Here is a 14,144-nt window from a genome sequence, read left to right as displayed (position 1 = left end):
TGCTTTGATTAGTTTTGCGAGAAAATCGGCTGAGCCGGTTTTTTTTAGAGTTAGCAGAAGAGCAAAATTTTTCGTTCATGTTTACAAAAAAATCCTGAACCGATTTTGAAAATTTAAAAAGTTCGAAGATAAGTTGAGGATCGTGTTGATTAATTTTAGGAAAAGATCTTTCTAATCGTATATCTTTGTAAAAGAATTTTGACAAATTTAACGGAATTTTGTGTGATAATAATAAGTTTATGCTCTTAACAAACAAATTCTTAAATTTTATAGGCCTACGAAAAGGTTTGATTATAAAAATTCATCAAAATTTGGAATAATGGGACGTATCAAAATTTCTAAATTCTATCGTTACATCTTAAAATTTGTTAAATCTCAATTATTTTGATTTAAAAGGATTATTTACACATATCGTGAAGATTTTGCAACTTGCCTTAAGGCAAAATGTTTATTATTTTTTAGTTATTATATTTTTTAGTATTTTAGAAAGCTTTTAGGGATAACGACTGAATAGTCGTATAAAATTTACAAACCGAAGCCACAAAATCTTTTTCATGATTTTTTTATAATAAATTAATAATGTGAAATATAAATCAGTTTTATAACTACAATAATATTGTCCCTGTTTGAAAGTAAGTTAAAGAAAGTTGTCTTCATTTGTTAAACTTTCTTATAAATCATTCAAATAAGAATAAGACCATATAATGTTAAATGTTAAGAGATTAACGGGTATATTACATATGTGTAATATCTAAATGTTATATTTTATAAACATTCGAAAAATGATAATTACATATAATGAGAAATCATTTATTACTTGAATATATTTGTGTGTAGATATTGGAATGATTTCTGTGATGTGATGCACAATCATTTACCTTTTAAAAAATTTAGATAGAATTTATAAATCTTATTAAGAGTATAATGTTGAGCAATAGATATGGGTGTATAAAGGATCGTAGATTATTAAAAAACAGAGTATATTTATCTATTTAATCTCTATGTTTATCGTATAGCGTACTTTAAAAATTTAGATGTCATCCTATAGTCGAAACTGACAAATATATTTAGTACTTTTAAGCACTGTTTTTCTAATTCCAAATTGTTATAAATATACCTATGTTATAGTTACAAAACTATAAAATATTATAAACTGTGTTATAATGTTATTGATGTACGCTTAATAGATTTATTAAGGTTCTAAATCATTGTATTAATTTTAATTAATTAATATAATAATAAGTTGCATTCACATTTATAAATGTGATACCCTCGAATAGCTCGCAGTTATTAAGATATTTAGCATTCCATGGTAAAAATTAATTGAAATGTGTATGACAAAAAATATTTTAAATTGAGTTAATTTAATTTTTGTCGATTTTTAATGTTATTTTTTGTTTAAGCGGAAAATAAAACATTTAAAGTTTATATTCAAGTTAGGAGAAGAATTCTAAAGTTAATTAGAGAAGAATGGTAGATGAAAGTAATGAATTCTTAGATATTTTAAATTGTTCAAACAAATCTGTATTTTGAACGAATTCAAATATTTTTGGATTACCAAAATATATCAAAGTGTCGATAATTACTAATGTGTTTGAAAACATGTGAATTATGAAGATAAAAATATTTATACAAAATTTGAAAAGTTACTGCAAAAATTAAGCATCAATTTTGAGTTTAGCTCTTTATTATTAAATATTATTTATTTTTTTTTAAGCAAATATTAACAAAAGTTCGAAACATGATTGCAACGACTGAATTTGACAAAATATTAGGATGTTACAACATTCTCAAAATATATTGAATTTAATATTATCAAAGATTCTGCAAAAACATATGGTAATATTTTTAAATAATTCCGAATAACGGTTCGAAACTAATTTCAATTTTTATCTTCAAAAGTCTACTTTGATGGAATTACTGAATGATATAATTTTCATAGAAATGAATTATTTAATGAAGTCAGTATATGAAATATTAGCTATTATATAGATTTTTCTTTTAAATAATGTATTTGCTGAGCCCATGACGATTCTTATCTTATTAGTTTTTGGTATTTTAGATTTAAAAAAATCATTTGCGATTAATTAATTAATTGTGATTAAATAAATTAATTATGAAATTATAAATATTATTTATATTTATTATGAACATTAGTAGTATATAATTAGATTGATGAATAATTTTTTGTTTAAACAAAAATGCTTAATTTTTTTTATTTTATTCGATGAGTCATTTTGCAATCAAAAAACTATTGATATTACGCTTCGAGCATAGTTATTTCCAAGACTTTAATAAATTTTCAAAATAAATAGATATTAAATAGAAGAGGGAAATTACTGATCACTCTATCAACTTAATTTTAGTGTGACTTAAATTTATGTATATTTTAATTTTTGTTACTTATTGCATAAATCAATTCTACATTACTTGATGTAGTTTTATGATTATTTGCAATTCTTTGTATACTTAGAGCCCAAGTATACTTCGAATTGAATCCATTTAGACATATAGCAATGGTATGAACATTTAATTTAATGTTCATGAAATGTTATGAACATTTAAAATTTTAACAGCTCTCAATACCTAATGGGCTATTTAAAAACAATATCTGTAAAGATGAAGTTCATTAAACTTATGGCATGTTGTTAAATAATAAATATTATTTTATCTTCCACAAATATATATTTAAAATTCGTGTAGTATATTAAAGCAGATTTCAGCAAATCTATTTATGTACTTATGTATTTAATTGTACATAATAAAATTTATTTATTATAGTTAAGTGCTGTTTATTAATATTTAATATAATTTTAATATTAATATTTGATCAATAATCTTCTTTGACGCATCATGGTAATCTTTCTATACTTTCTATCTAGGAATTGTTTCAAAAATATTTCATCGGAGAGAGCCGATAAATTTAAGCTTTTCATTAAGCTCAGAAAAATCTTGATCAGGTAAAATTTGACATCAGTTATTGAGGTATACAAAAAATGATTGAACTACTTAAATGACTATTATAAGTAAAACAAATCAACCAAAATTTCAAATAAACTGTTTTACGATTGAACAATCTTGATAAAAATGAATTGTTTTGTTTGAGTAAAACTTAAACTTTTTCATAAACTCAAAAAGCCTGAGCTGTAATTAAGTCAATCATTCATTTGACTGAATGCGGGAAGGACAGTTATTCGATTACTTAAATGACTTTAACAAAATAGGAGTGGTAACAGGGTGAAAATTCAGGGCTGTATTTTTTTTTCTAATTATGAAGCGTGAAACCTCCATTGTCTGCTAGTACAATACCAACAGTCTTCTTATGGACAAAACCATTGTATTCACAAATTCACAATCACATTAAACTCCTTATGCTTTGCATTAAGTGTACGGTTCGATAATCCAAAAAAGTCAGCATCATTAGCCTATTAATCCAGAAATAGCAGCTGCTTTAAAAACTTTTGCTGACAGAAGTTTAATGTGATTCCTATAATTGATAGATATTTGAGATCTTTACTAGACCGTTACTAATTTTACAAGTATAAGTACTTTTTCCGCAAATACTCAAAGCAACAAAAACAAATTTTATCATATATACATTCAACATCTATATAAGCTGCTTATCCTAAAAATTTAAATAAGTGATAGAAATTAAATAATATAATAAATAAAAAATTTTGATTTACCTTATTTTGATTCATGTACGATAAGCTTGCCTAGTTCTAAATGAAAGATTGCTCTGCCAAATGCTTATGAAGAACTGTATGTGCAACTGTTTTTCTAGATCTGTCTTAATTTAGATTCTGTCATGATATTTAATCAATTATATAATTTAGATATTGAAATTTTATATTTGAAATTGAGAGTGGTGTTTATTCAAGATTTCTTTCAGATGAACACATCAATTGTCATCAATAAACATGTTATTTCTTCTATCTCCACTTTTTATAAACTGGCACTATAAATAATATGAAATTATAATTAATTAAAGCACACAACCATACACATACGGCTTGTTCTGAAATAATAGGCCCTGGCCACCACTGGTTTATGTTTATTTAACTATGCTGGCCACTTTCCTCTTCGCTAAAGTAAACAGATACTACATATAAAAGGATATCTTTCTTCTAATTAGTTTTAATGTGCATGTATGATTGGAAATTAATGACAAACTGTAAACTTTAGCGGAAAACTAAACTTTTGAAACTAGTGGAAAAAAATTAAATTGTATCTGTCAAATTTCAAATTTCGGCCGGCCATTTTACTTCGCCATGTTGCCGCCATGAACGCCCTAAACGTACCAACTGTCAGGAACAATTTTACCTCTTGTCATCTTGTACGTACATGATTTGAAATTAAACGTAAAATGTGAATGTTGATATTGAAAAATGCTTCTGAATCAAACTAGTAAAGAAACATTAAACCACTACAATTACTCTTCTTTTATCTAAAACTTATAAACTGTATCTGTCAAATTTCATATTTCGAGCAGAAACTTTGCTTCGCCATTTCGCCGCCATGAACGCCCTAAACGCACCAAATGTCAGATTTGTGGACTTGCCTGCTGCATTATTAGTAGCAAAATTCAGTTTTAATATTTGTGTTCCCTAAGAAAACATTATTAAGATAAATGAATTAGCTTTATTTGCAATATGTCCAAAAATCCGAAACGAAATGCGTCCCAAACAAGGGCGGACAGATTTTCGCAAATGTCGAAGCAAGAAGAAATTATAGCTGAAAAGAAACGTCTTATAGAAGCAAAATTAAAAATGATGGAAACTGACAATATTACAAGCTCAAGCCAAGTCGCATTAGATAATAAGCTAGATCAAATGTATGCCATTTTAGTGCTTATCATTATAATTTCAATTATAAGTACATTTTTTTAGATCTGGAAAACCTTCTCTGGTCAATAGTTTTTCAAATGATGGTTCCTTCCTAGAGAAGTTTAAAAAAATTTCTAATCCTGTTTCGAATGAACCAGTTCCCGCCAAAGGTAATGCAGAAAAGAAGCAAAGCAAAAACTTCAATAATAATGCAAACAGGTAAACATATTTGAAGTATTATTACCTATTAAATTTATAGTATTATTTATTATGTGGGTTTGGGTAAGTGTTCTAATTGCTGTAAAATATATAAAATTTTAGTTCATAGTTTAATATTCATGTAACACTATATAGAAAATGCATTCATTACATTTGCTAAAACTTTTTTCATGTTGTCTTAACTTTTATTGGGTGTTTTCATAAATAAGATCATTTTATGCAACTTGACCACAGTAATATTAGTAGTTATGTTGATATTGCATATAGCGTAATAAAAACGACATCTAATTCTTAATTTAAAAGGCTAAAAAGAACTCTTGTATGAAAGTAAATAAAAAGTTTCTGGTTAAGGAGAGTTGAAATATACACACAATGTGAATAGATTGTTATAAAAGCTTTTGAAAGCTTTTTGTGCAATATCAACACTTTTCTTTATCAGAATAATAATATTTTTGATATAAGCTGATTTCAATTTCATTTTCGCAATGATGATTAACAATCTCATAATAAAAATCACAGATGTTCATAATTGCTTAATATACTAATGATAATAATAAAATCCAGGCTGTCATTTAACATATTGCAACAGGATTTTACTGCTTTAAAAATGAAATTTTAAGATGCTAGCATTAAAACTTGTTTTTGCATGAAAATAATTCATATTAATCATAATTTCATAACCACATTTGGGCATTCAAATAATGTATTACTTAGTAAAAGTTTTAATTTTGATATTACATTTGTGTGATCATTTACCATAAATATACACATTTTATATTAGTACAATTCACTTTTCAAATTATATTAATTCATTGACTGAGTCTTATGATTATATCTTAAATTATCTTAATTTATTAACTGAGATGCATGTTATAATTATTCTTTATTTTTCAGGGTCTATTGTATATATGTTTAACATTATTATTATTTAATTTTACCTTAGGTTTATTATAACGAGCATGATAGATGACTTAATTAGATTTTTTGGAAGAGCAAATATTTTTTATCAAATAATTATATTTTCAGGAGTAATAATCATAATAGATGGAATAATAATAAAAATGATAATCAAAGAAGTCATCGTAATAATAATCAAAGAGATTATAATGATCGTAGGCAGCAGGTCGAAAATGTGCAACAAGATTCATTTAATTTTGGATACTCTGGAAATACTAGATTTCAAGAGAACAATTATCAAGGTGGAATGTATGGAAATATGAACAATGCAACTAATTATCAAAATTGTACTCAAGATCCGTATATGAGCCAAATGAATTCTTCACAGCAGTATCCAATAATAGCAAATGAAAGAAATAATTGGAATAATTCTTATAACGGAGAACAAAGATCCAATGTCAATCCTCAAACTCATGCCAATATGTCACAGCCGCCACCTCGTATCAATCATGCACCACCTAGTATCCTTCAATCAACAGATATTCATCAGAGGCCTCCAGGAATGCCTTCTATGCAATCTAATATATCGCAGTCGGTCAGCATGCATCAAGCACCACCTGTGACATCTCAACTTAATTCAACTGCAGTGCCAGCTGGATTGCCTCATGTTCGAATGTCTCAGCCGCCTCCCCTTTTGCCTCCAGGAGTTTCTCAAACGCATCCTGTTATACCATCATTAACGAGTTTAGTGATTCCTCCACCTACTGGGATACAGTTAAATCCATCAAACAACACTCAAGTACCTCCTCCGCCGCTACATCCACAAATGCCAATGTCAATGTCACTGCAGCAAAATGTTCAAATACAACCTTTGACATCAAATGCACAGATAAAAGCTTCAGTTCAATCTCCTTTACAAATTCAATCTCCCATACAAACAAATACACAAGCACAAACTTTAATTCAAACAAATATACAAATTCCTCCTCCAATGACTTTGCATTCTATACCAGAACCTCAGCCTTTAGATGCGATGACCATACCAAGACCAGCACCATTAAATTTGCTTTCTATACCACCACCATTACCATTGTGCTTGAATCAGATACCACAGCCAAAAGATATTGATGTTAGAAATATTCCACCTCCTCAGCAAATGAATGTATCTGGTATCAAGATGCCTGATAGCACACCACTATTTCCAGTAAAATCAAAAGGTAATGATAAACATGTAATTGTCTGTAGATCTTTACTGTGAAATGTTTTAGAATTGATTGTGATAATGTTGAGTTTAAAAGATGAGCTGCTTCATTAAATTTATTTAAAGAATACAAAATTCTTTAGTATTTTTAACATATAATGTAATTGTAAGAATTTGAGATTGGATTTTGCATCATTATGTTTAAACATATTTTTTTATATACATATTTTTTAAATTTCGCTTAATCATCAAAAATTTATTGAGTCAACTCACCTTCAATTATATGAAACTCTTATTCCAATTATATGAAAATAATAATCCATCATGATTACTAAATTTTTCTCTCATAAATATGAATCATTCTAATCATAAAGAATTACACATTTAATTCTTCATCATTCTGCAAACTGGCTGAAAAATTTACTAAGATTTGTTTTGTACTTGGGGGATGCCAAATAAGAATTTTATTTAAGATATATGTTTTCTTAAAACATAAGAAGTTTTGAAATTGAAAAATGTGTTTATAAAAAAAAAACTCTGTCGTAATTTTTCTCCAGCATTTTCAAATAAATATTTAACTAAATTAAACATTCGGCTATTTTGAAGATAATCTTCTGAAATGATGTTATTAAATAGTGATACAGAATTAAAAATTCAAAGTATTCACGACATGTGGCGTTTACATCCGTTTTCAAGTCCAAATTAAAAAAAAAAAACCTTTTTTGTATTCATGATATCATTATTATTTTTGTTGTATGGAAGTCAGTACTGCTGCTGACGTTTTTGTGTATAGTTTTATCCACAGATGATCCAATGTTCCAAAACGATGGCTCGAATGATCAGTGTGATAGAAAACGAAATCCTGGGAGTAACCCAATAGAACGTGTTGCTAAACTTGTTGTAGAAATTGGAGATGGATATGAAGAGATCTTTAAACAAAAACACCAACACGAACCAGAATTCTGGTAAAATTGTATACAAGAGATAATGTATACGTTTTAGGATCTGCGTAATATGATTTACATTTTATATATATAAACACGATAATAATATTTATATATTTAAATTTGTATATTGTGTTATATATCGGTATGCTGAGACTTCAGATCTGTGGGCTTTATATATAGCACAGATTAATCATTTATCATATTTGAAAAGTTATTTTTCATTGCATTTGTAGACTTGAACTACAAGGTTCTGGACTGAAATCACATTAAAAGATAGATGGCAAATAATTCAACAATCCAATCTACATACATTATTATAAAATTTGTTTGATCTTCAAATCAGGATGGAACCTTTTCAATTCATGTTATGTAAAATATACTATAAAATAATAATTCATAGGGACTATAAATACAGATTGTCACTCAACTTTCTGTTGTTGGAATTACATACTCAAGTTTACTGATTTCGGTGCATTTTGTTCCCAAGTTATATTTTTAGATGGTTGTTTCATTTCAATACTTTGTATAAAATTAAGTTTATAAATAATCTTTATTACTGTGGTCAACAACTTTTATTAATGGAGGTATTTAAGGTCTATTTATAATGTTTTACCAAGAAAGAATTATTATTGCAAAGCCTTGTAGTTAAAGACTATTTTTGCATTAAATTTCATATACAATATGGATTACAAAGCAAATGAGTAATTGTTAATTGTTCCAGGTTTTTGTTTAATCCTGAATCTGCAGAATACACAGAGTACAAGGATTTGGTCAAAAAGTTGAAGGAAGATAAACAGAATCAATGTTACAGTCCGGAGGAATTATATGAACCTGAATATAGTTTAAATGATGATGAGGAAGATGAGCAAGATGTCAAAATTAAAATTGAAAAATGTTCTCCAAAAAAAGAGCAAATATCATTAGTGTCCCAATTTTATGATGATGTTAATGATCAAAATTCTATCGAAGGTGATACTAAAGTGAAGGTAGAAAAAACTGAAGATAGTATTGACAGTGAAGAAAATAAAAGGAAACGGAAAAGGAAAAGTCGATGGGGAAGTGAGAAAGATATTAAGCCAGTACTTCCTGCACCAAATGTTGTGCATGTACCTAGCTTAGGTAATTTACAGTTTATACATTTAATAACAGAGTTATTTTCAGTTATAAAAATATTCTTTTTATGTTAATAAATATGAAGCATTTTAAAGCATTTAAAAACATTCTAACTTTCTTTTTTTTTTTAGGAATTGCTCTGCCACCAAATGTTGCACCATTGACAGTACCCGCTCCTAAAATATCAATAAATAAAGTAACAAGAACGGATAAAGCACTCCTTCAATATGCTAAAAACACATTTGGAACTACAGATCTTTCAGAAGAAGATTGGGTAAAAGCAGAAGATCATTTCAAAATTAATTTGTTATATCAAGAAATGTTACGCAAAAGGAAAGAACTGGATCAACTTGCAAAGAGTGGGAAACATAAATATGAATATGATTCAGATGAAGAAGTTGAAGGTGGAACCTGGGAGCATAAACTACGATCACAAGAAATGGAAGCAACTCAGGTATATAATAATGAATTTAATTTGTGATAATCTGTCTTAATAATTTGGCTTAAGGTTTATTAGGACAAATAATATTTCAAACTCAATATAGGAAATTCAATATTATTAACTTTCCGTAAGGGGGAGTATGTTTTCGTAAAAAAATATGATTCACTAATTTTATGTCCTCTCGACTTTTCAAGCCATTCTGAATCGAATGAGACCAAATTTGGAAAAAGTATGTGTGGGTGTGTGTGTGTGTGTGAACAGATTTTTTGCCGTAAATCGACTCAAAAACGGCTGGATCGATCGCAAAAATTTAAAAGCCATTCGATGTATCTCGATGAGGACTAGCGTTTATCAATTTTGCGCGACGATCAGTCAAGCCATTTTTTTGTAAAGTGAAAAATTTTTCGTCCACGTTTTAGCTCGCAATTCTGAATCGATTTTGAAAATTCAAAAACTGTTCGAAAGATATTGGTTGGGAATCGTGCTGATTAGTTTTTGGTAAAGATGCCTATCTTTACCTAACGGGCCGTTTTCTTGTAATAAAGTGTTAAAAAAAAATTTTTCGACCATAGTCTTATAGATCGTACTAAAATATTACGGCCCTAACGACAAGTTGTTTAATTTTTGAAATTCGTCAAAGTTTGCAAAGAATCGTTTTTTTCTGGCGTTAGTCGAAGCTAGACCTTTCATCGACGTTTGTTCAAAAACGCCTGAACCGATTTTAGAAATTTAAAAGCTATTTGATGTATCTGGATGAGAATTATCGTTTCTCAATTTTGTACGACGATCGGCCAAGTGATTTCTTTGTAATTTGGAAAAAAGTGTTAAACTTTTCGAACACATTTAAGCTTATCCTACCACATCGATTTTATAAAATCAAAAACTTTTCCAAAGATATTAGTTGGGAATGATACTCATTAGTTTTAGGGGAAAATCTACGGAGCCATTTTCTTGTAATTAACTGTTGAAAAATAAATTTAAGCCGAATTTCATGAAATTTTTTTTTGGCGATATATATCATGGTCTTATAGAACTCACTGAAATATTACGGCCTTACGACGAGTAGTTTAATTTTAAAATTCAAAGTTTGAGTAATTGAGTAGTTTTTTTGATGTTTATTAAAATTAAAATTAGATGATTTACTTGGTATAACGATAGAGTACTTGGTCTTAATGAACATACTAAACCATTATTTAAAGTCCTACGAAAACTGGTTCAATTATAAAAATTATTGATTTTTAAAAATTTTCTTTTAGAAAATACTCGAAATTCTTTTAATGACGCATAAATTAATTTATATTTTATTGATTAAGTCGATTAATTGCACATATCGGAAAGTTCATGTAACTTGCCTTAAGGCAAAATACCAATGCCAACTAGTTTACTATTATTTGTCATTGATTTATATGATAATATTTGATGAATGTTTAAAATCTTAATTCCTGTAGAAATGGGCTGAGGAGTTAACTAAAAAATCTGAAGGTAAACATCATATTGGCGATTTTTTACCTCCGGAAGAATTAAAAAAGTTTATGGAAAAATATTCTGCTGCTAAAAATGGCCGTGAGCCTGATATATCAGACTATAAAGAGTACAAACTAAATGAGAATAATGTAGGATTTCAAATGTTACAAAAATTAGGCTGGAAAGATGGAGAAGGGCTTGGTTCCAGTGGCAGTGGAATAGTAGAACCTATTAATAAGTGAGTAATATATTTTACAATAATCAATATAATTTAATGTGATATACTTATTATAATTGCCACATTTTATTATTAGTAAGACGTGAAACTTGTTTCTTAATTTCAATATTACAACAACCACTTTTCTTTTACAATCTAGAGCCCCAAATCACGAAAATAATCAAGGTTTAGGAATTGATAGACCAGAAAATTTACAATCTGATGACAATGAATATGATGCATATCGTAAAAGAATGATGTTAGCATACAGATTTCGGCCTAATCCATTAGTAAGTTCAGACAGTCATACTACTTTTAGGTATTACTTTTTTTTTGTTTTTGCAAAACTAAGTTTATTCCTCTTACAGAATAATCCAAGAAGGCCATATTATTAAGCAAGTTTAGTAGGTAATCGATATCTATTTATATAAAAAAAATGAAATAATATTTGAAAGTTCTCCTTTAGATATTTATATCTATGATGGGGTGATTTTTATATCTTATTTTTAAGTTATGTAATATTTTGTTTAATTTAATTCATACTCATTTACTACAAATGACAAAAAAGAAATAAAAGTGTGATTGTTGACAACTTATATTGAATAATATTTACAGCAATTTCAACACATTTATTTTCAATATAGCTTCTGGGGTTTAATACATGTAATTATCATAACTTAAAATGATCGATAATTGGATTCGGTAAAAACCGCTTACTACTTTATAGCTAGTACTAGACCAATAGGTTTGAAAAGGTAGTGAGAAGGTTTTCAATTGATATCGCGGTTTTTCGATGTTATTCTAGCTCCCACTGCGGCTTGTGCGCCTTTTTTTGTTCAGGTTTGGAAAGATTTGAAAATAGGTATATATATGCTGTAGTATATTAACACCTTGAAGACCACTTGCCCATTGATGGGCACCCAATATTTGTTATCTGGAATAGATAATTTTTTATGCGCTCTCGACAAGGAAAGCACGATTTATGATGTTTTAAACTTGAAGCAAATATTACTTTGCTTATAATATAAATTGAAAGTGAAACTAGATATTTGGGGGTATTGACTTTTTTCAATATCTTAATGTTGATTGACAAAGTGTTTGATTTGTGAAATTTTTAGATGTCGATATTTATGATAATTCAATTTTTTTTTGCTTTTTTATATGACCGGTACTATTTTAAAGACTATCATAAGTTTTTTGATCTTCTTATTACAACTTTTCAAATTTGACAGAATTGAGATAATATTGAACTCGTCATTTTCATGTGTTTGGTTATTTAATTTATGCATTTATAATTTTTTGTTATTATTCTTTTTTGTAACTTTCTTTTAATGGGGATTCATATTTTTTTTTACTGAAAACTTATATATTTGTTTTCTTCTTTAAATCGAGCTGGCTCTACACTCTTTCTACAAGTAGAATATTTTTGACTATTTATTTACCAAAGAAAAAAAATTCTTATTATTTTGTTTAAACAACAATCAGAACTACGTATTCTATAAGCTGTTAAGCCGATGTCCATATTAGTCTTGATATATTGTGCTTAAGAGGTGCAACTCAGTGGTCTGTTTTATTGTGTGTTAGTTACTTATATATTATAACTATATTTATTATTTATTATACATGTTGTTAAGCGGTCTTTTACTTTTAGAAGTGAACAATTAGTCTCATTAAAAGTCTCCGCTACCCCCTCTACCAGGTGTATCAACCATCCCGTGTAAAAGCTCAATGCCATGAAGATTGTCATCTTCATGGTCAATATAATAAATCGAAAATTCGTCCGAACACGTAGCTTCGTTATAGTTTTGGACCCCTGTATTATAGTAATAAATTTGTTTAACTAGATCAGTGTTACGGCACTTGAGACTCTATTCCGGGCAAGTCCGGGTCTCTTAGACCTTATACCGTTACTCGCAAATGTGTGACGTAACTATGTCGGAGATAATGCATGCTCTTCTATTGGCATCGTTGTCATTGATTGTTAGTTTGTTATTCGATATGGTTATATCGGACGCACATCTGTGTTACAACTCATACAGAGTTATTTCAATAGAGGATTACAGTTAATCGTGTTTGCAACTGACTGCAAAAACTAGGTTGTAACGAAATTCAATGCCAAATTTGCAACTTCAGTTTGAATTCTTGAATGGTTTGGTATCTTGCATGAAACTATTGAGAAAAAAAATCAACTAGGTATAAATGGCATCCATGAATCACGTAATCGATTTTTTAAGGATTTTTGGACTCCCCTCCTTCTTGGTGATACGTGGTAATATTCGCAACTACCCTTCCCCTCACCATCAAGTTTTACGTGTATTTTTAGTTACGATAAAAAGGATTTTGTTTTTTAAAATTAACGTAAAAAAATACACGTGATATCTCACTATACCCTTCCTTCCCCACGTGATATCTCGTGATTTTTATCAAATCCCTCTTTTCCCTGAAAACCTCACATGGTTAATGGACGCCCCATAAGGAATAGGATTTGACAACTAAAAATGTCACACTTGAATTTTGAAGTTTTGACGCTGCATAAATATGTATTAATGATTTTTTATAATTAAATCACTTTTCGTAGACCGATAATATTTTAGGATATTAATTAAGACCACGGACTCTTTATGATCATTATACAAAAATTTATCAAAATCGGCAAAAAAATCAACAATCAATTACGAAAAAACTGATCTGATTTTACCAAAAACTAATCAGCACGTGCTTATAATAGTACTATTCTCAGTTGTTACCATTCGAATGTTTAATTTTCCAAATCGTTTTTTTTGCGAAAGCCAAATATTTTGCTTTTTCTGCTAATTAT

At 28.3% G+C, this 14,144-nt stretch overlaps 1 protein-coding gene across 1 annotated transcript; it reads left to right on the top strand.

Moving 5' to 3' along the window:
- The first annotated feature begins 4,578 nt into the window (after nt 1-4,578).
- Nucleotides 4,579-11,813, top strand: LOC113366052 (bromodomain-containing protein DDB_G0280777-like). The gene is made up of 9 exons (XM_026607602.1): nt 4,579-4,834; nt 4,890-5,045; nt 6,072-7,159; nt 7,937-8,108; nt 8,812-9,209; nt 9,335-9,657; nt 11,094-11,347; nt 11,487-11,616; nt 11,695-11,813. The coding sequence occupies exons 1-9, from the start codon at nt 4,653-4,655 to the stop codon at nt 11,719-11,721; spliced, it is 2,730 nt and encodes a 909-aa protein (XP_026463387.1). The 5' UTR covers nt 4,579-4,652; the 3' UTR covers nt 11,722-11,813.
- The last annotated feature ends 2,331 nt before the right edge of the window (nt 11,814-14,144 follow it).

This window comes from Ctenocephalides felis, unplaced genomic scaffold, assembly GCF_003426905.1.
Source record: "Ctenocephalides felis isolate EL2017-DRISC unplaced genomic scaffold, ASM342690v1 CF-g0.4_SCAFFOLD_01170, whole genome shotgun sequence".
NCBI classification, from domain to species: Eukaryota; Metazoa; Arthropoda; class Insecta; order Siphonaptera; family Pulicidae; genus Ctenocephalides; species Ctenocephalides felis.
This window is presented reverse-complemented; position numbering and strand designations above follow the sequence as displayed.